The 26,989-nt window shown below is 29.5% G+C and overlaps 3 protein-coding genes across 9 annotated transcripts; 2 read left to right on the top strand and 1 right to left on the bottom strand.

Annotated features, from left to right (window-relative positions):
* Window positions 1-97: 97 nt before the first annotated feature.
* Window positions 98-5,520, top strand: LOC130448235 (protein SERAC1). Of its 2 annotated transcripts, XM_056785540.1 has the most exons (11): window positions 98-358; window positions 476-679; window positions 781-1,096; window positions 1,162-1,185; window positions 1,252-1,528; window positions 2,704-2,988; window positions 4,290-4,571; window positions 4,632-4,820; window positions 4,877-5,035; window positions 5,090-5,303; window positions 5,362-5,520. In XM_056785540.1, the coding sequence occupies exons 1-11, from the start codon at window positions 294-296 to the stop codon at window positions 5,504-5,506; spliced, it is 2,160 nt and encodes a 719-aa protein (XP_056641518.1). In that variant the 5' UTR covers window positions 98-293; the 3' UTR covers window positions 5,507-5,520. The 2 variants fall into 2 exon arrangements, with proteins under 2 accessions (XP_056641518.1, XP_056641572.1); XM_056785594.1 differs by lacking the exon at window positions 1,162-1,185.
* Window positions 5,521-6,264: 744 nt separating this feature from the next.
* On the top strand, window positions 6,265-15,186 carry LOC130448043 (conserved oligomeric Golgi complex subunit 7). 2 transcript variants are annotated; one of them, XM_056785203.1, is made up of 8 exons: window positions 6,265-6,375; window positions 6,432-6,515; window positions 6,566-7,070; window positions 7,124-7,543; window positions 7,601-7,934; window positions 8,517-8,934; window positions 8,992-9,238; window positions 9,290-15,186. In XM_056785203.1, the coding sequence occupies exons 1-8, from the start codon at window positions 6,373-6,375 to the stop codon at window positions 9,460-9,462; spliced, it is 2,184 nt and encodes a 727-aa protein (XP_056641181.1). In that variant the 5' UTR covers window positions 6,265-6,372; the 3' UTR covers window positions 9,463-15,186. The 2 variants fall into 2 exon arrangements, with proteins under 2 accessions (XP_056641181.1, XP_056641190.1); XM_056785212.1 differs by lacking the exon at window positions 9,290-15,186 and having other exon boundaries at window positions 8,996-9,148.
* Window positions 9,585-26,488, bottom strand: LOC130448062 (protein tramtrack, alpha isoform-like). Of its 5 annotated transcripts, none has more exons than XR_008910296.1 (6): window positions 25,426-26,488; window positions 24,674-25,072; window positions 24,239-24,615; window positions 23,895-24,187; window positions 13,588-21,695; window positions 9,585-13,425 (listed from the first exon to the last, which is right to left on the bottom strand). XR_008910296.1 is itself a non-coding variant. In XM_056785239.1 (5 exons), exons 1-5 carry the CDS (start codon window positions 25,711-25,713, stop codon window positions 21,574-21,576), a joined length of 1,479 nt encoding a protein of 492 aa, XP_056641217.1. In that variant the 5' UTR covers window positions 25,714-26,488; the 3' UTR covers window positions 9,585-21,573. The 5 variants fall into 5 exon arrangements, 1 of the variants encoding a protein (XP_056641217.1); XR_008910298.1 differs by having other exon boundaries at window positions 9,585-14,056; window positions 14,219-21,695; XR_008910299.1 differs by having other exon boundaries at window positions 9,585-14,218; window positions 14,373-21,695.
* Between the last annotated feature and the right edge of the window lie 501 nt (window positions 26,489-26,989).

Here is a 26,989-nt window from a genome sequence, read left to right as displayed (position 1 = left end):
TGTCAATGCTAATACTAATGCAATAAAAACGAACGTAGCAACAAAGAACTATATCAATATAATGTGTTAAAAATAGATAGACATATATTTTTTTTTTATAGTTCTATTACTAGAAGCGTTTATAAATGAAACGTATTCCATTCTAAGTAGTTCTACAATATTATAATATTACAGAATTTACATTAGATTGTAAATATTTGAATACAAATTACTAAGTAGTGACAATATTTCTATAGTAGATTTTATTTTGTATTTTATAAAATAAAAATATATAGTGTATCGAAAAAACTTAAATGAAACATACAATATTTTATCCGAAATTTTGGAAATACATAAGTTTAGTAATAGTAGGATCCAGGTAATAATACAATCACCATTTATTTTTACTTAAAATTAGTAGAAACTGAAAAAATTTGTGCGATAATATATTTAATTTGGAATACTGACGTTACGCAATTAAAATTTACTTGTCCAGCTCAGGATGGGTGTACTACCAAATAAAAAAGACAAGAGAAATTTTGGAAAACACTGTGGATACCTCGGTTTTATATATGAAAAATATACAAAGCGAAGAAGAAAACAAACATGAAGAATTCATAAATTTGCATCAATCAAGTTTTGAAAAATACAATATTTTCAAAAATACGTTAGATTCATTGAGATTTTCGTACGCTAGAAGGTAAATTTGAATTATTTAGGAACAAAATTTCGTAAACGGAAATCGAATTATTTAAATTACATTTTAAAATTAGACTTTCTAGTCTAAAAATTCCTCTCTAGGTTGGTGCAATTAGCCAACAACGAAAACAATACGGATTACAGGATAAAAGCCGTAAGGCATCTAATAAAAATAAGACATCTGGACAGTTGGCACTTCTCTCTTTTAGCAAATATGATTGACGCTAAAACGGCTATAGGATTAGCCAGATCGGGGGATGCTGATAAAAGGTTATTCATGGAACCCCCTTTAAGATACCATAATTATAATAGGGACATGTTAATAAACGCTATGAGAGACTTTTTAATCCAGTTGTACGAAAAATCGAATCATCCCTGTTTGGGATATTTCCTATCTGAAGTTTTCGTATACGAACACGTGAGTTTTTCATTTATCATCATTTTTAATCAAATTTTTATCTATTATTTCGTTTTTGCCGCTAGTATATGGATTATATCGAACAAAAGGTATCGTAAATCAATTTTTTCGGTTTTAAACGTTTATTGTGTCGAATAAATCGATTTTTTTTATAGAATAATGTCCATATCGTGGACAACGATTCTTCGGCTTTAGAATTGAGTAAATTTATTCAATCTGAAAGTGACATATTGCCTAAATGTTTGGAATCATTGGTTCATCATTGTTGTATCGAAAAATATACCAAACACATTATAGAACAAAATGGTTTGCCATTATTAATGGAAATATATCAAAGATATAAAAATAATACTGATATTATAATAAAAATATGTCAAATTTTGTCGTATATGTCGGTGGATAGGAGTGTATTGGATTCTCTTCATAAATCAGGTAATTTTCAATTTAATTTCTGTTCAAATCGTTCTAAAACTCTATTTTATCTATTATTTTCTTTTTCCCCTTGTATATGTACTAGTTGTAGGGAAAATTCTTACTTTTGTACAATGCCACCAAAAATCACTCGATTTTATATATAATTCACGTACAATTCCACCAAATAACACTTGGTTTCATTTAAAACTTACGAATTTATTAATAATCATTAGATTTCATGTATAATTTGTATACAATCCGTCCAAAAGTCATTCGGTTTCATATTTAACCTCAAAAACACACTGAAAATCAATTATTTCTAAATAACGAGCATTTATTTACAATTCCACCAAAGATAATTGGATTTATTTTGTAACTTATAAGAATTTTTGCACTATTCCACCAAAATCACTGAGTTTTCTTTATGGGTTATAAGAATTTGGTATATTATATTATTTCGTTCATAATTTCAAGATTTTATTTGAAATTTATCAATAATCACTTGATTTCATCTATAATTTATATACAAGTCTAGGGAAATTCTTTTTTAACCTCAAAAACTGATTAAAAATCAATTATTTTTAAATTACAGGCATTTATATACAATTCCACCAAACATCATTAGATTTCATTTATCGAAAATAGCTGGATTTACATAAAATTCCACCAAATATCACGATAATACGCCTAAAACATCAAGAATTCATGAAAATTTATCTAAAATTATCAAACTCACATACAATTCCACCAAAAATGACATTACTTCCTAAATAGCTTCAACAACTTATCCAAAATCACTTGATTTACATTAAATTCTACCCAAAATCACATAATTTCGTTCACACCTTTAGGAATTTGTGAAAAATCAATGGATTTACATACAATTCCACCAAAACTCATTCGCTTTCAATTATAACCTCAAACATTGACATAAAACTCACCAAGATTCAATTAATTTTGATTTACAAGCATTTCTGTACAATTCCACCAAAAATCACTTGATGTATTACACATTTTGCAGGATTTTTGTACAATTCCACCAAAAATAACCATATCTTGATGTCAATTCAAAACAATTCCTCTTTTCTTATACATTACAGTCCCAATGTGGTTCTAACAACATTTTTTACATACTTTCATAACAAAAATTCGATATTTTTAATTCCTTTCCTATCCCGGTGCATTTTTTGAAGGATGGATTGGAATTTTATCGGAATGGATGCACCATTCGGACGTCAGAATCGCAATACCGGCGGCGCAAGCTTTATTCAATTTAGACTCTGATAACGATGTAGTTTTTTCGAAAAGATTGTATCTTTTACACCCCGTAACTCGAACCGCGAAAGATCAAGATATGGACGTTGTTTTTGTACACGGTTTACTAGGGGGTGTCTTTTATACTTGGCGACAGAGGTTAGATCAAGATTTACATGTTTCGATTTTGAATAATCAACGAAAAATGGCACCTTACAAAACGGGTGAGTACCAAACAGATGAGTGAATTTTGAAATTTAGGCAACCAATATTACTCACCATGTATTTTAAACAGTGTATTGTTGGTTGTATATGAATAAGTATCAAAGCATGGAAATTTAGACAACCAATATTACAGTGTTGAAGAATTAATGGCTGCGTATGAATTGAAATGTAGGCAACCAGTATTACGTAGTAGGTTTTTCTAACAACGTATTGCTGGTTGTATATTAATAAGAATGAATGCATTGAAGTTTAGACAACCAATATTACATTGTACGTTTTTGGACTGTGTATTGATGGTTGCTTATAAAATGGTGAATAAGAAATTTTGGCGATTGGTTTATAAAAATCATTTTTAGTTTATAGAAAATTGGAATATCACGTTTTTTTCTTTAATTAGGAATATTATATCCCTAATTGTGGATATATTGACTCTAATATAATTTTTTTAAAATTCTTTTGTCGAAAAAGAAGAAATTTGAGTTTTCGCTTTGATATCTTGTTCGTTTTTACTCGTACAAAAAAATTGTGGGGATCAAATTTGTAGAAAATTTTATGTTCTATAACATGATGAAATTAGATTTTCGGAAAAAAGTTTTTGACATTCAATTTTTCGAAAATTGTTGAAAAATTTGAAACTTTTTTTTTATTTTTGCTGTAAATATGGTAATAATGAAACAATTAAACTGATATTTTTTAGAAATATAGAGAAAATGTTTATAAATAAGTAGGTATTTACAAATTTTGAAAATTCAAAATGGCGGTCGAGTAAATTGAATTTATATAAATTTTTTTGAATCGCCCTTAATTTTGTGAATATTAGTAATTTCAAAACGTTGTTTACTGCAATTGGTGGAGAAAAAATTAATTTAATTAAAATTATCTACAAAAATTTCGAATTTTTTTTTTACAAATTTTAACAGCTATTTATAGAAATTAATATAAATTTAATTTACGCGGCCGCCATTTTGAATTTTCAAAACCTACTTATTTAGAAACATTTTTTCTATATTTCTATAAAATATCAATTTAATTTTTATTTTTATTTTCACTATATTTACAGCACATAAACAAATTTATTAATTTTTGATCAATTTTTTAAGAAATTAAGGGTTGAAAATAATTTTTTCGGAAAACTAATTCCATCATGTTATAGAGGACAAGATTTCTCACAAATTTGATGATTACAATTTTTTTGTACGAGGAACAGTGAAAAAGATATCAATCGATACAATTTTCGAATTAATATTTCGATTACCCCACATACTTTTTCAAAATCCGTTTGTAAAATATTAATTTTTAGACGAGAAAAATGACAGTGTTTGTAAGAAATCAATAATAGAAAGATTATCTTCTATAACCATATTGAATGATCTGAAAAGTCATATAGAAAACAAACCGGACGAAAACGACTACGAACTAGTGTGGGACGATATCCCCACAAATACTAACGACTGCGCTTCTGGGCCCTATTCGGTTTCAACTAAAGATTACGACGTTAAAGAAGACAAAGTTTGTAAATTATACACGCATTGTTGGCCCAGAGATTGGCTACCGGAAGATATACAAAATCTAAGAATAATAGGTAGGAAATCAACCAAATTTTTTTCTGGAGTAAATCAAATTAAAAATTTATGATTTTCAGGTGTTAACTACAATACCACCCTCTCGATGTGGACAGCCATTTGTCCATCGGCAAAGGGTAAATTAACATTAGACGAACGTAGCTTGGATCTAATGACAAAACTAGTACAAGCCGGTTTAGGTACGAAACCCATCGTTTGGGTCACTCATTCCATGGGGGGACTGATAGTTAAAAATATTTTATGCAAAAGTGAGTTTGCAACTCAGTATTTACCCGAAAAAATTCCCATTGGGTTGTAATTTCAGGTTTCGAAAGTCAAATGCCAGCTATCCGAAACCTATGTTTGAATACAAAAGGGGTTATTTTTTATAGCACCCCCCACAACGGCTCTAGACTAGCTAATTTGAATCAGGCTACTGCCCTGTTGCTCTGGCCTTCGGTGGAAGTGCAGGAATTGAGGGAACGTGAGGTTTGACTTGGATATTTTCGGAATTGGTAGTTGAATGAATCATTTTTAGATTCGCCGCAACTTAAGAAAATCCATAAGAGATTCCTCGATATCGTTTCTTCGATTCCGATGAAAATCGTGACTTTCGTTGAGACTAAAGCTACGGTGGTTACTGCGATGAGGTTTAATTTTTTGCTTGTGCAACCGGATTCGGGGTATCCGGGTGTCGGGGAGTATTTCGAGATACCGCAGGATCATTTGGGTATTTGTAAACCGTTAACCAAGTGAGTTTTACATTTCACAATTCGATTTTCTCGATTTTGATGATAAAAACATTTTTAGATATTCTTTTTTGTATCAAAAAGTTGTTCATACATTACGACAAATATTGGAGGAGAATTCCCTAAATAGTTCTCCAACATCAGAACAAGAAGATCGACGTATAATTTATAACCAAAAAGATTGTACTTGTGATATTGAAGAATAAAAAATTTAAATTTATTTATTGTATTTTTTTATTGATACGCCACTGGTAGTAGAATATAATTGAATCGATTATATAATCGATACACCCCGATTCAAGATGACATTTGTAATAATAGTAGTAGTAGCTTTGTTCGCTGTTCTAATCCGAACTAATGTTTACGCACTTTAAGATTACCGTTCAAAATTTTTAATAAACATTCTATTCCATCGATTTTAACATTTGGTTTTAACACATAGTAAGAAACAATATCAATCGATTCGTATAAAGAAACGAACAAAGCTTAAATATATCGATTCGTAATTGAATCGATAAATCATTTTCGATGCAAAATGACATTTATAGCGATAGTAGCTTCGCGATTCTAATTCTTTTTAGATTACCGTTCAGAATTTTTAATTAATAATGATTATTAATAAACTGTTTTTTATTAACATCCCACTCCATCGATTTGAACATATATTAAAAGAGAATCGATTTTTATAAAGAAACTAACAAAGATATTTGTTAAATAAATCGATTACTTCGATTCAAAATGACATTTGTAGTAGCAGTAGTAGTTTTGTTCGCGGTTCTAATCTTACACGGTTTTAAAATTACCGTTCAAAATTCTTAATATCAATGATTCTCAATAAAATGTTTTTTATTAAGAGCCCATTTTATCGATTTTAACGTTTATTTTCAACACACTAAGAAACAATACCGATCGATCCTCATAATAAAACGAACAAACCTATTCGTTAAAAATTCGATTATTGATTAAAAAAGAATCGATTATTTTTGCCACCTGTCAAAATAAACTTAACCTTACTTCCCTAAATTTATTATTTATTTAATATTATTCTTACTAAAAATTCAATCTATTATACATGGTACGTTAATGAAATATAATTTAATAGCCAAAAACATAATTACATTTTTTTTTTAGGATATTAGTGCGTTTTCCAATGACGACTTTGATACGAAAGAATGGGTTAACGAAATTCTCAAGCATTCCGAGAAAGCGCAAGACGTAATTTAAAACAAATTTATTTACTTTGAATTAATAAATTAATTTTTTAGAGTAACTATACGATGTCTTTGGTAATGAAACTTCAATTATATGTTCAACAAGTAAATAACGCTTTAGAAGATACAAGTCAGCAAGTTCTGGCGTCTTTACCGAAAATATTAAGAGACGTTAAAAGCCTCCAACAAGAAGCGGTGTTATTAAAAGAAAAAATGGCAACCGTAAGAGCTGAAATCGAGAAAATAGAACACGATACAGGTCAATCTATTTCGAATATAGAAAAACTTGATTCGATGCAAAATAAATTGATTTTAGCTAAACAAGGGTTACACGAAAGCGACAATTGGACCATCCTTGTTAACGATTTAGAGGAAGTTTTTGATTCTAAAAACATTGAAAATATATCAAACAAAATTTTAGGAATGCAGAATTCTTTAAAACTCCTAATCAACTTGGAAGATTATGAAAATAGACGTCTCCAGTTAGAAGAACTGAAAAATCGTTTAGAAGCTATATCAAGTCCGGCTATTGTACAAGCTTTCACTATACACAACACAGGTAAGTATCATAATTTGATAAATAAAAAAAATTAATATTAATAATAATTTTAGAACAGTCTCAAATGTTCGTACAAATATTTTCTTCAATAGACCGACTACCTCAACTTTTAAAATACTATAAAAAATGTCAAAAAGATCTTTTATTACAAAATTGGTCGAACCAATTAGAAATTGAACAAGACGAATCAACTATTCAGTTAATTCACAATTATTTCAATCATTTATTATCAAATTGGCACACGCAGTATCGTTGGTTCAATCAAGTATTCACAGGATTATCTGCTGTGCAAAACTTGATAGATATTTACACGGACGTTTTAAAATCTTTAAACCCAACTCTAAATGAATGCATTGATACTACGTTGAAACAAATATCAGTTGCCGATAAATTGGGGTTGTTAGGGGAAATTAAACAATCAACTGTACAATTTAATGAGAATTTGATGAGTATTATTGCCCAAACTGCACAAGGTAGGTATGAAGATTGATTAAATAAATTCGTTTGTTCTGATTTCAATTTTTTTATAGTAAAACCCCATCCTGACGAATTGCTGGCTCTTAGAAAATCGATTTTCTCTCATTTAATACCCTACGTGAATAAGTACGGTTCTTATGAACAAGCTAATTTATTAAAATATCTCCCAACATTGAATTGTATGAAAGAAGAACTTCCTGATACTATTCAGTCTTTGGGGCTCAGTATACCTTCTGTTATCGATTATTGTAGCGAAGCAAAGAGGAGATGTAAAGAAATTACCGAAAATTGTGGTTATTGCGGACTGTTGGTGGCTTTAAGGGCGTTTTTATTGGGATATGCTGATTTTTATAGAGTGGCTCTTAGGCAGATCGATAGAAATAAGCGGTAAGCATTTTTATTTTATCTGTAACAATGTTTTGGTATTTAAAAATGCCTCAACATAAGTGATTTGGGGAGTAAAATATTGGTACATTTGAACTACTTTAATAAATCGAGCATTTTCAGTTTGGTTATTCAAAATATTCACTATTTATATGAAAAATAGGTACATTTGACCTACTTTATTGAATAAAATTTTAATAACTAAAAATTTGGTTGATTCAGAAAAAAATACTTAAGAATACCAGTGACATTGTTCGTTTGTACTGCTCGAGGGAAAAGTTGTGGCAAATGAAAAGATGTGAATATTACCTATTGGTATATTTGAACTACTTTTTATAAATGTAGCTTTACCAAGCAATAAATTCTCTATTGATATCAAAAATAATCTTATTTGAACTACTTTATTGCATCTAATTTTAATATTAGAGGAATTCAAAAAGGCATTTTTAAATGAATATTTGGAAATAATTTTTCCTAGTGATACATCCAAACTACTGAATATAATATTATCAATGAGTTTATTCAAGGAAATCGGTACATTTGAACTACTTTGATGAATCTCGTGGTTTTGTATTCCAATTTTAGATCCGAAGAAGATTGGATGATATTCCAACTGTGTTTTTCCCTTCTCCAAAACACAGGTGAAGTAATATCTAAATTGCAACAATTCGAAAAAGATCTAACGAACCAAATACTAGATTTAAATCAAAAGGAAACCGTCAATTTCAAAATTTTGTTACTAAACGAATCAGATCTAAAAGAATTCGATTCACTAGTGAAATGCGTTACCGAAGGTACAAGATTATCGTTATTGGATTCAGTTACATCAGAATTCGTTCGATTATCCGGAGACATACACCACACGACTTACCAAGTTGTTTTCGCCCCGATTTCCGTCCATTTGGACGTCGTGCAAGCGCCAAATACTTGGAACCAATTCGAGGGAAGTACCATGAACGATTTACCGGATTACAGCTTCGTACCACAAGAATACATAACGCAAGTAAGTCAAATCAACATTTCGTTGAAAATATCCAGGTTAGTTTTAACTATTTTTCAGATAGGTCAGTATTTATTGATCCTGCCGCAGCATCTGGAACCGTTTCTATTCAAGGATAACCCGTTTTTGTCGTGCGCTCTGAAATCCGCCGATCAGGAATACAACAACGCTCTCGAAGGTGAAAGGACTTTGGCACAAGTCTTTTTAACTATAATAGCGGACGGTACTTGCCAGTATTTTATTGATAAGATCCTTTCGATATGCGAGTTGAGTCCTGGGGCTAGTAGACAGTTGGCCCACGATATAAGTGAGTTTTTATAATGAGGTAATTGAAGATATAAACGATATTTGTTTTTAGGTTATCTTCAGAATATATTCGAGGAATTAGGTTTGTCCTTATCGGATAATCTACAGCAGTTATCGATTTTATTGAAGATACCTGTGGAGCAGTATCAGGCTCAAAGTAGCGGTTGTTCTGCTAGATTGGTGGCCGCTGTGAGACAAATGAGGAACATAAAATCGGCTAATTGATGAGAAAAAAAAAATCGTTGTGTTGTCTGTGCTTCGGTATTGTCTTCTGTTGCATTTGAACTACCGGAAACTGTTAAAACGAAAAACCGTGTTATTAATTAGTGGTGAAATGAAAGCTTCTGTTTTTATAAAAAATTTTAATAAATAAAAAATCTACATAAAAATTTGGAAACGTCAAACGTATAATGAGGTATGTCGCCGGGCGTTTTCGCAATAAAAAAAATTGCGAAATTGCCTGCAACATAAATCATTTCTTAAATCAAATATATTATTACGGTTAAACCAGATCGATAAATATGAATTCGTGAAATCGAATACGCTGTTCGTAAAATGAGTGTTGGTACATTTGAACTACTTTAATAAATCTAACGATACCAATTAAATAACTGTAAATTCGATATCGGTACGTTTGAACTACTTTACGTTGTGCCTAGGAGTTTCCAGTGATGCTGGACAGAAATTCGGTACATTTGAACTAATTTATACTGTCCAAGAGTTTGTGTTAATGCTGAGCGGTATTATTGCAATAAAATTGAAGCTTTCAACGAGATATCGAGGAGAATTATTATTTGTTTTCGTTGGTACAGAAATAATTGAAAAATATCATAGTTTGAGGGAAAAATGAAGTTTGAAGAGAATTATTGTCGTCGTTATATTTGAACTACTTCAAGAAATCTGACGATACCAATCGAATAACTCTAAATTTGATATCAATACTTTGGTACATTTGAACTACTTTATGTCGGCCAGGAGTTTCTGTTGATGCCGAACAATTTGGTACATTTGAACTAATTCAATAAATCCGGCGATACCAATCTGGTTACAAAAATTGATACATTCGAACTACTTTACAAAAAAAATGTGGATCAAAGTTTGAAGTGAATTATTCGTGTTGGTGCATTTGAACTACTTTAATGAATTTGGCGATGCTAATAAAATTACTCAAAAATCTAATTATTTTATTCAATTTTTTACTTTTTAGAGTATGTCTATTTCTAAAAGAAATTTCGGTTAAAAAAGGCCTAAAATCAAGACAAAGTAGTAGTACATTTGAACTACTTTATTTTATTTGGGAGTTTTCCTAACGATACAGGTCATTAAAGATAAATCCGTGTGATTTTGTTGAAACAGAAAGATATTTTTACAAAAAAAAAATTCAAAAATATTGTTATAGTCCATTCATACTGTTTGGGCGAAGAAATATTCGAAAATGAAACTATGGAGATAATTTTTCTGGTTAATACAATTGAACTACTTCAATGAATCTCCCGATATCAATCAAAATACTCAGTAATTTCTGATAATGTAACCAAACATTGGTACATTCGAACTACTTCGTTTTGTTTAAAAGGTTCTCTTGTTGAACAGCATTTTTGCAGTAAAATTGAATCTTTGCTCTATTTGTTGAAGCAAAAAGGCATTTTCACAAAAAAAATGTCATTTGTACTGTTTGGGCGAAGAAAAATTCGAAAGTTATTTGATACATTAGAACTACTTCAATAAATCGGCCGATATCAATCAAATTACTCCAAAATTTCAGACCCTTTTATATGTTTTTGTTATTCAAAACAGAACTGTAAAAAAATTGGTACATTTGAACTACTGTATTGCACTAGCGATACCAATATATGGGGTATAAAAAAAATTGGTACATTTGAACTACTCAGTTGCAACCGGCGATACAAATATATGAGGTACATGAGAATTGGTACATTTGAACTACTTCGTTTTGTTTAAAAGTTTCTCTTGACGTTGAACAGCATTTTTGCAAAAACATTGAAGCATTCAACGATACAGATCAATAAAGAGAATCTTTGCTCTATTTGTTGAAGCAAAAAGGCATTTTCACAAAAAAAAATGTCATTTGTACTGTTTGGGCGACGAAAAATTCGAAAATTATTTGATGCATTAGAACTACTTCAATAAATCGGCCGATATCAATCAAATTACTCCAAATTTGATATCAAACTTTGGTACATTTGAACTACTTCGTTTTGTCTATGTCACAACAGGATTTTTTCGATAAAAAATGACATTGATAAGAGACCTTCCGTATAATTATTCTTATTTTTCAGACGCTTTTATATGTTTTTGTTACAGAAAACAGAACTGTAAAAAAAAAATTAATTTGGTACATTTGAACTACTGTATTGCACTAGCGATACCAATATATGGGGTATATAAAAAAAATTGGTACATTTGAACTACTCAATTGCAACCGGCGATACACATATATGAGAATTGGTACATTTGAACTACTCCAATAAAATTGAGTAATTTTTCTTTAAGAAAGCTTGGAGCTTAAATGGAACAACGAACAGCGTATTATTTCCACAAAACGATTATTCCAAACCTTATTCCTCGAAAACTTGATAAAAAAAATCACAGGGTTTCACTGGGCGTTTGATTTTAAATCGAAAATAAAAATATGTTATTGGATAATTTCATTTTCCCGATTAAGAAAAATTCGGGAAAATTAATACTGAAATAAACAACACGTTCGACGCGTTACTTGATCAACGATTGCGATAAGAGGAAGAAGATTTAGTTAATTACAAATTTATAGTACAATCGAAATAGTCGTTAATACTGAATTTATATACATATTAAAGAATTTGGGGTCGTTTGTATTTGTTTCCGGACAGTATTTAAAATATGAGTGTCAAAGGCTCTACAAAAATCAACAAAAGGTAAGTGTGGTATTTTTTTTATTTCATAAACACGTAATTGACATTAACACCTAATCCGATGATGCAAATTCTACGTTTTTATAGAAGAAATACCATAGCAAGAACAAGAAGAAGATAAAGGACGCAAAATAATTCCCATTGTCTGTTTTGTATGGTGTTAATGGTATTTATATGACAAAAAACGTTCATTAACACCTCAAGAAGGGATAGAAATTGTTTGAATTCATTGGAAAGTGTAATAATGAGGATTTCTTGACCAGATATTAGCCTGGAAAGTACCAGCAGACTCCAAATGACTAATAGTTCGATACCATTAGGTGTTAATGTCATTTATATGAAAAAAAAGGGTCATTAACACCTCGAGTTGATGGAAAAGGATGAAAATTGAGATTCCTTGAAGAAATATAAGCTGGAAAGCACTAGCAGACTCGAAATAACTGATAGTTTGATTCTGTTAGGTGTTAATGTCATCTATATGACACAAAACATTTATTAACACCTCAAAAAGGGATAGAATATTCACGAATTCCTGGAAAATAAACAAATTGAAAGGAAGAAGAGACTAGAAAATCAAAAATCGATCATAGTTTGATTCTATTAGGTGTTAATGTCATTAATATGACCAAAAACACTCATTAACACCTCAAAGAGTAGTAGAAATTCGGTGAATTCATTGAAAACGATAAAAATTGGAATTTCTTTATAAAATTGAAATAAAAAGAGACCAACGGGCCTAAAATGACTGATAGTTTGATATTGGTAGGTGTTAATGTCACCTAAATAGCAAAAAACACTCATTAACACCTCAAAAATGGATAGAAATGCTTTGAATTTATAGAAAAGAACAAAAATTAGTTTTTTTGACATACTGGATCCATCGGCAGACTCAAAATGCTTGACAATTTAATTTTGTATAGTGTTAATGTCATTAATATGACCAAAAACACTCATTAACACCCCAAAGAGTAGTAGAAATTCGGTGAATCCATTGAAAACGATAAAAATTGGAATTTCTTTATAAAATTGAAATAAAAAGAGACCAACAGGCCTAAAATGACTGATAGTTTGATATTGGTAGGTGTTAATGTCACATAAATAGCAAAAAACACTCATTAACACCTCAAAAATGGATAGAAATGCTTTGAATTTATAGAAAAGAACAAAAATTAGTTTTTTTGACATACTGGATCCATCGGCAGACTCAAAATGCTTGACAGTTTAATTTTTGTATAGTGTTAATGTCATTAATATGACCAAAAACACTCATTAACACCTCAAAGAGTAGTAGAAATTCGGTGAATTCATTGAAAACGATAAAAATTAGAATTTCTTGATAAAATTGAAATAAAAAGAGACCAACGGGCCTAAAATGACTGATAGTTTGATATTGGTAGGTGTTAATGTCACCTAAATAGCAAAAAACACTCATTAACACCTCAAAAATGGATAGAAATGCTTTGAATTTATAGAAAAGAACAAAAATTAGTTTTTTTGACATACTGGATCCATCGGCAGACTCAAAATGCTTGACAATTTAATTTTGTATAGTGTTAATGTCATTAATATGACCAAAAACACTCATTAACACCCCAAAGAGTAGTAGAAATTCGGTGAATCCATTGAAAACGATAAAAATTGGAATTTCTTTATAAAATTGAAATAAAAAGAGACCAACAGGCCTAAAATGATTGATAGTTTGATATTGGTAGGTGTTAATGTCACCTAAATAGCAAAAAACACTCATTAACACCTCAAAAATGGATAGAAATGCTTTGAATTTATAGAAAAGAACGAAAATTAGTTTTTTTGACATACTGGATCCATCGGCAGACTCAAAATGCTTGACAGTTTAATTTTTGTATAGTGTTAATGTCATTAATATGACCAAAAACACTCATTAACACCTCAAAGAGTAGTAGAAATTCGGTGAATTCATTGAAAACGATAAAAATTGGAATTTCTTTATAAAATTGAAATGAGAAGAGACCAACAGACTTAAAATGACTGATAGCTTGATATTGGTAGGTGTTAATGTCACCTAAATAGCAAAAAACACTCATTAACACCTCAAAAATGGATAGAAATGCTTTGAATTTATAGAAAAGAACGAAAATTAGTTTTTTTGACATACTGGATCCATCGGCAGACTCAAAATGCTTGACAGTTTAATTTTTGTATAGTGTTAATGTCATTAATATGACCAAAAACACTCATTAACACCTCAAAGAGTAGTAGAAATTCGGTGAATTCATTGAAAACGATAAAAATTGGAATTTCTTTATAAAATTGAAATAAAAAGAGACCAACAGACTTAAAATGACTGATAGCTTGATATTGGTAGGTGTTAATGTCACCTAAATAGCAAAAAACACTCATTAACACCTCAAAAATGGATAGAAATGCTTTGAATTTATAGAAAAGAACAAAAATTAGTTTTTTTGACATACTGGATCCATCGGCAGACTCAAAATGCTTGACAATTTAATTTTGTATAGTGTTAATGTCATTAATATGACCAAAAACACTCATTAACACCTCAAAGAGTAGTAGAAATTCGGTGAATTCATTGAAAACGATAAAAATTAGAATTTCTTGATAAAATTGAAATAAAAAGAGACCAACGGGCCTAAAATGACTGATAGCTTGATATTGGTAGGTGTTAATGTCATCTATATGACAAAAAAGGGTGATTAACATCTCAAAAAGGGATAGAATTCGTTGAATCCATTGAAAAGGATAAGGATCAAGTTTATTCTTTAAAAAAAAAAGGACATAGGAAGAAACTATCGGAATCAAAATGACAGATTAGGTGTTAATGTCATTCATATGACAAAAAACTCTCATTAACACCTCAAATAGGGGTAAAAGGAGCCGTAAACTGGATTTTACTTAAAAAAATTGATAAATCTCGTTAAAAATATACCGAATAAAAGATATTTTTAAAAAAAATAACGCATCCATATTCTAAAAATTAACAAAAATCGACGGATTTCGATGAACCGACTATAATTGTACCATAAAACTCATTTTTTTTTCTTTTTAAAAGATAAAATACAAATAATAAACTGTATAAATATAAATTGTATAATAGGAAAGCATTTTTGTCAAACTTTAATACAAATATATGACAAAGTCCGTACCTATAACCTACATTTTTCTTTTTTTTTTTTCTTTAATATTAAGGTATACATAAATAATATACTTATATTTTAAAAAAAAAATCATTATTCTACCGAAAGGACCTGTCTGCAAAAAACGATTTTCAAAATAACCCCGTCGAATCCACCTGCATTCCAACTAGCTTCGATACAACTAAATATTCGATCACTGGGTATATATTTATACGGTGTGATGGTAATTTTCGCCTCACTTGGAATCGATTAACCTATTTTATTTTTCGTTAAAAAAATACAAATAAATTCGACGTACGTGGAACAAAAAATAAGGGAGGGGGGATCGTTTTTTTTTTCCAGACACTTTCTATGGGTATATGGGATAAAAATACCCATAACGATAATACACACATATTACAAATACTGAGAGTGGAGCAAATAGATTGTGTTATTATATAGAGGGTGATTTCTGTTTAAAATAATTATAAAAAAATAAATTGGTAATCGTAAGTGGATGATAAATTTTTTTTTTTTATATATATATAAGTCTTCGATTCGAACTGCGAAAGTTGAAAATATTTTGAAATACACTGAAGTAACTTAAAATGGAATATTAGCGGGGGTATTTTAGTAAAATTATTCGAAAGAGACTAAAAATTCGCAAAACTTAACCTCAAAGTATTCAAAATAATATTTATGACTTGAAATTTTTTAAATAAAAGTCAATTTATGTCAGGTTTGAATGAATATACTGTTAAATAATCTATAACTGAATGAATTTCGTCGATAAACCTTTGAAATTGTTAATTGGGGCTAATAATTCGTAAAATTTATGTTACAATATTCGAAAATGTTTATTTTTAGTAAAAATTGTTGACATACTAGTCGAAACGTGTCTAACTAGTCCAAAATTAATGTCGAACAACCTATAACTGAATGAATTTCGTCTATAAACCTTTGAAATTGTTAATTGGGGCTAATAATTCGTAAAATTTATGTTACAATATTCGAAAATGTTTATTTTTAGTAAAAATTGTTGACCTACTAGTCGAAACGTGTCTAACTAGTCCAAAATTAATGTCGAACAACCTATAACTGAATGAATTTCGTCTATAAACCTTTGAAATTGTTAATTGGGGCTAATAATTCGTAAAATTTATGTTACAATATTCGAAAATGTTTATTTTTAGTAAAAATTGTTGACATACTAGTCGAAACGTGTCTAACTAGTCCAAAATTAATGTCGAACAACCTATAACTGAATGAATTTCGTCTATAAACCTTTGAAATTGTTAATTGGGGCTAATAATTCGTAAAATTTATGTTACAATATTCGAAAATGTTTATTTTTAGTAAAAATTGTTGACCTACTAGTCGAAACGTGTCTAACTAGTCCAAAATTAATGTCGAACAACCTATAACTGAATGAATTTCGTCGATAAACCTTTGAAATTGTTAATTGGGGCTAATAATTCGTAAAATTTATGTTACAATATTCAAAAATGTTTATTTTTAGTAAAAATTGTTGACCTACTAGTCGAAACGTGTCTAACTAGTCCAAAATTAATGTCGAACAACCTATAACTGAATGAATTTCGTCGATAAACCTTTGAAATTGTTAATTGGGGCTAATAATTCGTAAAATTTATGTTACAATATTCAAAAATGTTTATTTTTAGTAAAAATTGTTGACCTACTAGTCGAAACGTGTCTAACTAGTCCAAAATTAATGTCGAACAACCTATAACTGAATGAATTTCGTCGATAAACCTTTGAAATTGTTAATTGGGGCTAATAATTCGTAAAATTTATGTTACAATATTCAAAAATGTTTATTTTTAGTAAAAATTGTTGACCTACTAGTCGAAACGTGTCTAACTAGTCCAAAATTAATGTCGAACAACCTATAACTGAATGAATTTCGTCGAGAAACCTTTGAAATTGTTAATTGGGGCTAATAATTCGTAAAATTTATGTTACAATATTCGAAAATGTTTATTTTTAGTAAAAATTGTTGACATACTAGTCGAAACGTGTCTAACTAGTCCAAAATTAATGTCGAACAACCTATAACTGAATGAATTTCGTCTATAAACCTTTGAAATTGTTAATTGGGGCTAATAATTCGTAAAATTTATGTTACAATATTCGAAAATGTTTATTTTTAGTAAAAATTGTTGACATACTAGTCGAAACGTGTCTAACTAGTCCAAAATTAATGTCGAACAACCTATAACTGAATGAATTTCGTCGATAAACCTTTGAAATTGTTAATTGGGGCTAATAATTCGTAAAATTTATGTTACAATATTCAAAAATGTTTATTTTTAGTAAAAATTGTTGACCTACTAGTCGAAACGTGTCTAACTAGTCCAAAATTAATGTCGAACAACCTATAACTGAATGAATTTCGTCGATAAACCTTTGAAATTGTTAATTGGGGCTAATAATTCGTAAAATTTATGTTACAATATTCAAAAATGTTTATTTTTAGTAAAAATTGTTGACCTACTAGTCGAAACGTGTCTAACTAGTCCAAAATTAATGTCGAACAACCTATAACTGAATGAATTTCGTCGATAAACCTTTGAAATTGTTAATTGGGGCTAATAATTCGTAAAATTTATGTTACAATATTCAAAAATGTTTATTTTTAGTAAAAATTGTTGACCTACTAGTCGAAACGTGTCTAACTAGTCCAAAATTAATGTCGAACAACCTATAACTGAATGAATTTCGTCGAGAAACCTTTGAAATTGTTAATTGGGGCTAATAATTCGTAAAATTTATGTTACAATATTCGAAAATGTTTATTTTTAGTAAAAATTGTTGACATACTAGTCGAAACGTGTCTAACTAGTCCAAAATTAATGTCGAACAACCTATAACTGAATGAATTTCGACGATAAACCTTTGAAATTGTTAATTGGGGCTAATAATTCGTAAAATTTATGTTACAATATTCGAAAATGTTTATTTTTAGTAAAAATTGTTGACATACTAGTCGAAACGTGTCTAACTAGTCCAAAATTAATGTCGAACAACCTATAACTGAATGAATTTCGTCGATAAACCTTTGAAATTGTTAATTGGGGCTAATAATTCGTAAAATTTATGTTACAATATTCGAAAATGTTTATTTTTAGTAAAAATTGTTGACATACTAGTCGAAACGTGTCTAACTAGTCCAAAATTAATGTCGAACAACCTATAACTGAATGAATTTCGTCTATAAACCTTTGAAATTGTTAATTGGGGCTAATAATTCGTAAAATTTATGTTACAATATTCGAAAATGTTTATTTTTAGTAAAAATTGTTGACCTACTAGTCGAAACGTGTCTAACTAGTCCAAAATTAATGTCGAACAACCTATAACTGAATGAATTTCGTCGATAAACCTTTGAAATTGTTAATTGGGGCTAATAATTCGTAAAATTTATGTTACAATATTCAAAAATGTTTATTTTTAGTAAAAATTGTTGACCTACTAGTCGAAACGTGTCTAACTAGTCCAAAATTAATGTCGAACAACCTATAACTGAATGAATTTCGTCGATAAACCTTTGAAATTGTTAATTGGGGCTAATAATTCGTAAAATTTATGTTACAATATTCAAAAATGTTTATTTTTAGTAAAAATTGTTGACCTACTAGTCGAAACGTGTCTAACTAGTCCAAAATTAATGTCGAACAACCTATAACTGAATGAATTTCGTCGATAAACCTTTGAAATTGTTAATTGGGGCTAATAATTCGTAAAATTTATGTTACAATATTCAAAAATTGATTGTTTTTAGTAAAAATTGTTGAAATAAGAGTGAAAATATTCACCGAACTATTATAGAATAAATTTTGTTGAAAAAACTTGAAAATTATTAATTGAGGCTAATAAACTGCAAACTACAATTTAAAGTATTTAAAATGAATGTTTCAAATGAAAAATTACTAGAACAATTCAAAAATGACCAAAAATATTGCATATTTAAATATTATAGATAAAATTTATCTAAAAATAACCTCAAAATTATCATTTGAGGGTAAAAATTTACAAACCAAGCCTCACAATTAATATTTATAACAAAAAAAGTTGAGACAAAGTTCAATGAACCCAAGATAAAGTTTCATTGATTATTATAAAATATCAGAGACGAATTATTACGAAAAAGCCTCAAAATTATTAAAAAAGAGGCTAAAAATTTGCAAATTTAGCCTCAAAATCACCATTTATAGCCAAAAACCATCGTGAAAAGTTACAAAGTAACAAAAATAAAGTTTAATGAAAAATATTAGAGATGCAATATTAACAAAAAGCCTCAAAGTTATTAAATGAGGCTAAAAATTTATAAACTTAGCCTCAAAATCAATATTTATAGCAAAAAAACTACCGAGACAAGTTGCAGTGGACCAAAAATAAAGTTTTAGGGAATTTTATAAAATATTAAAGACGCAATATTAACAAAAAGCCTCAAATTTATTAAATGAGGCTAAAAGTACACAAACCAAAGCCTCATAATCAATATTTACAGTAAAAAAACTAGCGAGACAACTTGCAATGGACCAAAAATAAAGTTAAATGAAAAATATTAGAGAAGTAATATTAACAAAAAGCCTCAAAATTATTAAAAGAGGCTAAAAATTTGTAATCCATACCTCACAATAATTAAAAAATAATAATTTGAGCAATAAATAACGGAATCTTAGATAAGATACATCCATTTGGACTTAATATACTTTTTTTTATATATAAATGAGGCTAAAAAATCACGTAAACTTGAAAAAATCATATAAAAAAAGTTGCTATGAATTATTTTTTGTTTTCACAACATTATCATTCACTTTCGATTACCCCCTTTCACCCTTAATCATCTACTTACAGAAACATCCCGTAAAAACCAAACGTCACAACTTGATCATCAATTTTGTCACTTGATATCGAAAATAATCCAAATTTCGTCGAAAATCTCCGACAAATGTTGAAACAAACATGCTATTGTCATATATTTAAAAAAAAACGACAAAAAAATATGTAAAATTTGATTAATACGGAATTTATATGTAAAGCACTATAAATAGGACTGCAATATTAAAGTCAGTGCAGAAGACTGTCCGGCTAGGACCAGTGATATGTTCCTAATTCTACTCTACCATTGCCAATGGGTAAATCTACTTCTTTTTTATTTTATTTAAAAAAAAACGTTACCACAAAAAGGGATCAACATATTAAACTATAAAAATCTGTTGGACAGTAAAGGAAAACAAATAAAATCCAGGTTCGTAAAAATATTAAAATTATGAGGGTGAATCAATACATACCGCGCCAATTATAAGCCTCCTGTAAAAATATTGACAAGCTACGACATTTTATTTACGTTCTAGGCACACAAAATCCCCTATAAGGTGTCAGATGTCGATGGATCAGGTTAAAGTCGATTATTTTCTGATCGCACCCGGTATAATCAACCTTGACTAACCTCGAAATGATATAATAGCTTATTAAGTATTAAGTAATACTCAAAAAAGAAAAAAGCAAAATAAAGTCCGGGTTTTTCAAAATTTAAAGTATTAAAATTACGATTACCTCAAAAATAGTTATTTTAAAAAAAAAAAGGTAAACGAATTAGAGAACCTTCAGAACGAACTGTACAGATATCAAAAAATATTTGATATCAAATCTTATTTGATTGACCAACCCTCGTATTAATTTTACAAAAAATCTTGTTTAAAAAAGTCACCGAATGAATCAAATCTTAAAGGATTTTATTAAAAAAGCCACTTGCTATGTTTCGATCGAAAATTTGATTTTTTATAAAAGAAATATATATATAAATAAATAACGGTATCAACAAAGTGGACGGGTGGATTTTGATAAAAAAAAGGACGGTAAATAAAAATTTTGAAAAATATAAATAATCACAATAGCAAAAATAACCTAAAAATTTAATTGAAGGGATTGTATCCCACCGTATTCGATATTAGATATCTCGTAAAATAATTAAAATAATGTTATAGTTGATCCCCCTTTCGCGAATTTTTTACTTTACAAAAATTATTTTGGTATTTTCACCATATCACTACTTTATATTTCTTTTTAATCGTATTCAGTTGAAGATTCAAAACGACGTAACTCAACATTAGAAATCGTCCATTTTGATTTCGACATTTTTCTTTTAAATTTCGTCGTTTTGTATACAAAACTCTCTACTTATATAACAACTAAATACAGTACAAAATTACTTTGGTCTTTACAAAATACTAATAAGTGGAATTTTATTTTTTTCAATAATAATAAGTAAACGAGACTTGTTCTCATTTACTTTGATCGCTGTTGCTCTCGGAATGATCTGAGTTATTGTTGATTTTACCTCCTTCGCTTCGTTCTTTCTTAACGATTGTTATATCGGGACAGTTTGCCAATGATGACGACGTACCTGGTAACACATATATATTTACGAAAGAGAAAAAACTTATGAAAAAGTACACCAAAACAAACTATTAACGATTTCGAACAATAACTTTACAAGAGATTCGAAAATTTTCTTCTTCTTTTTTTCTACGATATAAATATAAAACCCTAAGCTTTAAATGTATGATTTGTCTATGATTTCTTCTTTTTTTATTGCGTTATTAAGTACTATATTTGTTAGGACAAGTCCAATAACTTTCAACGAATGCATCAACGTCAAACTTCATTTTCTTCTACCAGGGGTGTAACAATTGTTTTCGATTAAGGATATAAATTAGAATAATCAAGGGGATGGGATATACGAGGTTTTATATCAAGTTGAGATGGTAAAAACGAGACGATTTTGATTTAGGAAATAAACGTTTTTCAGATCTACAGTTCTTCCTTGTAGACAACAATACTTAACCCAAATTTCTATCTTTCCAATAAAATGACAGCTACAAGTTACAAGGTTAAAAACAGAAGAATTCATCAAAATATACCTAACCTAACTTTTAATGGTAATTTAACCAGTGACGTTACACATTTTCTCGAATCAAGGTCATTTCTTCTTTTTTAATAAGTTTTACGTTGACAGATGCATATGATGGAAATAATTGGATGATTTAACCTCATTTTCTTCTTTTTTAAAAAAATTTCTCGTTCACAACTGCATGATTAAAATAATTGGATGATTTAACCTCATTTTCTTCTTTTTTTAAAAAATTTCTCGTTCACAGCTGCATGATTGAAATAATTGGATGATTTAACCTCTTTTTCTTCTTTTTTAAAAAAATTTCTCGTTCACAGCTGCATGATTAAAATAATTGTATGATTTAACCTCATTTTCTTCTTTTTTAAAAAAATTTCTCGTCCACAGCTGCATGATTAAAATAATTGGATGATTTAACCTCATTTTCTTCTTTTTTAAAAAAATTTCTCGTCCACAGCTGCATGATTAAAATAATTGGATGATTTAACCTCATTTTCTTCTTTTTTTAAAAAATTTCTCGTTCACAGCAGCATGATTAAAATAATTAGATTTTTTAACCTCATTTTCTTCTTTTTTAAAAAAATTTCTCGTTCACAGCTGCATATATTAAAAGTAGATCAATAATAATTTAACCCAACTTTCTTCTTTTTTATAAAGTTTTTCGTTTCCAGTTGTATATTATAGAAATAGAAGAAGAATTTAACCCAATTTTCTTCTTTTTTCAATTACTTCTATATTATAAGTAGACGAATACGAATTTCTTCTTTTTTAAATGTCTTATGTGCATAAGTTTGTCAGTCATATATCTGTAATTTCTTCTTTTTCACGTTGACAGCTACGATATTAAAATAGTACATATAATATAAATATATCGATTATTTAACCCAACTTCTTCTTTTTTTAAAGTTTTTCGTTAACATTTGTATGTGGTGGAAATAGATCGAAGATTTAACCTAATTTTCTTCTTTTTTAAAAATTTCCTCGTTGACGGCTGACAGAAATAGATAGATGATTTAACCTCACTTTCTTCTTATATGTCGTTTTTCTTTGAGAGCTGCATATACTAGAAATAATTGGATGATTTAACCTCATTCTCTTCTTTTTTTAAAAATTTCTCGTTGGCAGTTGCAAATGATGTAAGATGATTTAACCTCATTATCTTCTTTTTTAATAAACTCTTCCTTGATAGCTATATATTAAAAGTGGAACAATAATATTGATTTTCTTCTTTTTTATTTGTCTTCTATCAATAAATTTATGAGCAATATACCTGTAATTTCTTTTTTTTTTTTAAAGTTTGACAATTGAATAGTTTAACTAAAGTTTCTTTTTTCGTGAAGATTCGTCTTTACTTTAGATATATTTTGATATGTAAAAATTGACGTTTCGGCCTACTTCGGTTTTTATCAAATTAAGATTTGACATTGACAATTTTTAAAGTTTCATTTTGACAGCAACGTATAACTTAACCTAACTTTCTACCTACTTAATGTCCCTTAATTGACAGCTATATAAGATACGACTTAACCTCACTCTCGACGCTGTCAATGACTTCAAAATTTATTGTATCTTACCAGGGGTATAAGAAATTTTCTTAATTCAAAGATATACAAAAGAAATATTGAAATTTGTAATTTTTAAAGGGATGAAATGATCGAATCTATCTACTGTAGTACTAGAGAGGGTACTTACCACTAGGATTACTGGTCGTTACCAAATTTTTAAAAACGTTGGAATTATTCGAAGGTACATCCGGCAGAACGGAATCGTTTTCGTCATCGGAATCATCATAAGATTCCCCAGCAACCGATTGCCTGCTCGAATTAGCGTCACTGGTGTCCATTTGCGACATAGAAATCAAATAATTCGACAAAGTTTGCGGCGTAACATTCAATTGTTCCGCTGCTCTAAATAGCGTAATTTCTTTACGCTTCAATTTCAATAGAACGTCAGTGGGGCCTTGCTCCGTCCAAAAATCGCGTACCCTGCAATAACTCAACTCAAACAAACCCCATAATTTATTTATCATTACTTACCTGTAAGGATGTTTCAAACACCCATACGAATCCCTGTACCGACCGTATAAAGTACCGTAGGACACTCCTAATAGTTCTGCGGCGACTTTCATCTCCAAGTTTTTCGTTTTAATCGCGTCCATTACTCTTTTAGTGAACGGTTCCTCCCAAAACTGCTGTCTCCTACCTGTATTCAAATAATCGTTCATTTTAATAACGTCCGGCCACTCTTTTTCCAGAGCTGGTGTAAGGAACGATTGATTTCCGGATGTAGTAACATTAGAATTCGACGTAGAAGATTTATTAAACGATCCTACGTTCAATTTCTCTTTAGATTCGTTTGCCGAAAACGAAGTATTGCTCCTATCGTCGATTGTTACTTCATCTTCATCGTTGGACTAAAAAAAAAACGACGTTATTGATTTAAATCCGTCGATTTTGTCAATAATGACGTACCTCTTTTTTAATTTTTACCGGGGGATCTTCCGTTTCCGTATTATCTGCTCCCTCGTTCGCAGATTGATCCTCATCCCATATATTCAAGTCATGTTCGCTGCTCGACATCGCATCATTGGAATAAGCGTCGTCTTGATTGGTCGTTCCACCTGATACTGTCATGATTTTAGGTGTTGTGAATGTTTGGTCGTAATCGTCGATGGGGGGACGGCCTCTTTTTCGTTTAAGGGACGAAGTCGGGCTATTCGGCATAACTGTTTGCACTTGGGGTATTGCTGTTTGTACCCCATTCGAACTAGTGTCGTTATTACTGGTTTGTTCTTCATCTCTCCAAGAAACTTCCGCCAAACCCTTTATCCTGAGTTCTTCGGCTGTTTTTAATAACGTGGCAAGATGACACTGACAAATTTTTAACTTTTAAGTCTTGTTGAAAATTTTGAGGTTATAATCAAAATTCGACGATTTTATTGTAATTAAATAACTAAATTTATAATAAAAACGAATTGAAACGTAAATAAAAGTATCAAAATGACCCGTTGAATTTATAATAAAAAATTTCGTATAGTCTTTGTTTGTAATTGTACTTATTATGCAATAAAGACCTTGTAAATTTATATATCGGATTGTTTGCATGAACTAAATTTACTATTAACTAGTGAATGGTATCTATTTTTATACTTTTATTATTATTATTACTATAGAATTGATATAGACACGGACACCTGCTAAAGAATCTTGAAAAATATACTTACATGTTCAACATTAATTTCTCCTTTGTACATGAATTCGACTAAACATTTAATATCTATATATTTTACATCTTTCATGATAAGTATTGGATCCTTTTCTTCGTACTGAGATAGTATCGTTTCAAAATACGTGCTACAAGCTGACAAAACAATCTTGTGAGCCTTTATTGTTCTCCCTTCGCAAGCTAAAGTAACATCACAGAATGCTTCACGTTCCAAAAGTTGAGAAAACATCGTTTGTAAATTGGAATGATGGTATCTCCATCGCAAACAATATTGTTGAGGTAACATTTTCACGATTTTTTTTGGTTATGTTTTCCAAACAAACTGAATTTTTGAGTTTACACCATAAAATACGATTGTATTATTGATAAACACATCGAAAACAACTCGGAAATATTGAAAAAAAAATCGATAATACTTGCAGCTTTTTTTCAGATTCTTTTTAATAACTTCATAGTTCGCGTTTTAAAAAACGACACATTTCACAAAACACTGTACACACCTATAAATCGTTGTTGCTTTCATTTCATAGTAAAATCACTTTAAAAATCGGATGACCTTTTCTCAAAAATTGTAGACGCGTATGTAAATGTTCAGTCATTTGGAAAATTCCAATAAAAAAATGTGTCCTTATGTCTTTTATGACTCAGTGAACCAATAGAAAACACGTAAGATCCCTATAAACCATGTATAGTCCGTATATTAGCCGGGCCAAGCCTTTGGGCCGAATCAATAACGTTCGTCTTAAAAAAAATGCACTTAAAAAATATCCAATATTTTTCAATTTTTCTACCAGCTCTACTGAAAGTGGCGGACGCAGCTATCAAGAAACAACTATCTTTTTAGGCTAAACTAACGGCATCGTATAGGTAAAGAATAGACAATATAACGCAAACTCAAAACCGGGTCAAAATTTTTACTAGTTACACCGACTGTACCAATGATAATTAGGCCTTTCTTTATATTTATTTTTATAAACTTGTGAGATTTTTTGATCCTAGAAAAAGAAACAGAAAATCAAGTTCAATGATCGCGTCGCATTTCAAAGTCAAACAAAACTTTGGAATTCGACATGAAATAAATAAACATGCCGAATATAATCTGTCATCCAGATTAATATTAGTCATCGACGACCTTTAGTAGTACATTAATTTTTATTTTACGATCTGCCATTCAAAATTACAATTAAAATTAAATATATTCACCAAACATATGCTATACATATCTCTCTCTTTGATTTTTCGAAAAAAACATTAAGAGAAAGATGGAAGATAACTTGTATGGATAAAATTCTGTAAAAGAAGGCGGAAGGCCAAATTCGACATAATTGACATTAAAAAAATCTACCGCTTATTTTGTCTACTTCATAACAGATGGCTCTCTATTATAACCATTAAATAATTCCAATTTATAAACATAGAATAAACCACAAATTATCATATAAAAGGATTAATATTTATTAATATTTAAAAAAACCATATACCTATCAGTTCATTACATTTACCCACTAGTATACCAGGGCAGAAAGGACCATATCATATGATTACGATCCGATCAGTTTCCG

This window comes from Diorhabda sublineata, chromosome 1 (genome assembly GCF_026230105.1).
Source record: "Diorhabda sublineata isolate icDioSubl1.1 chromosome 1, icDioSubl1.1, whole genome shotgun sequence".
NCBI lineage: Eukaryota > Metazoa > Arthropoda > Insecta > Coleoptera > Chrysomelidae > Diorhabda > Diorhabda sublineata.
This window is presented reverse-complemented; position numbering and strand designations above follow the sequence as displayed.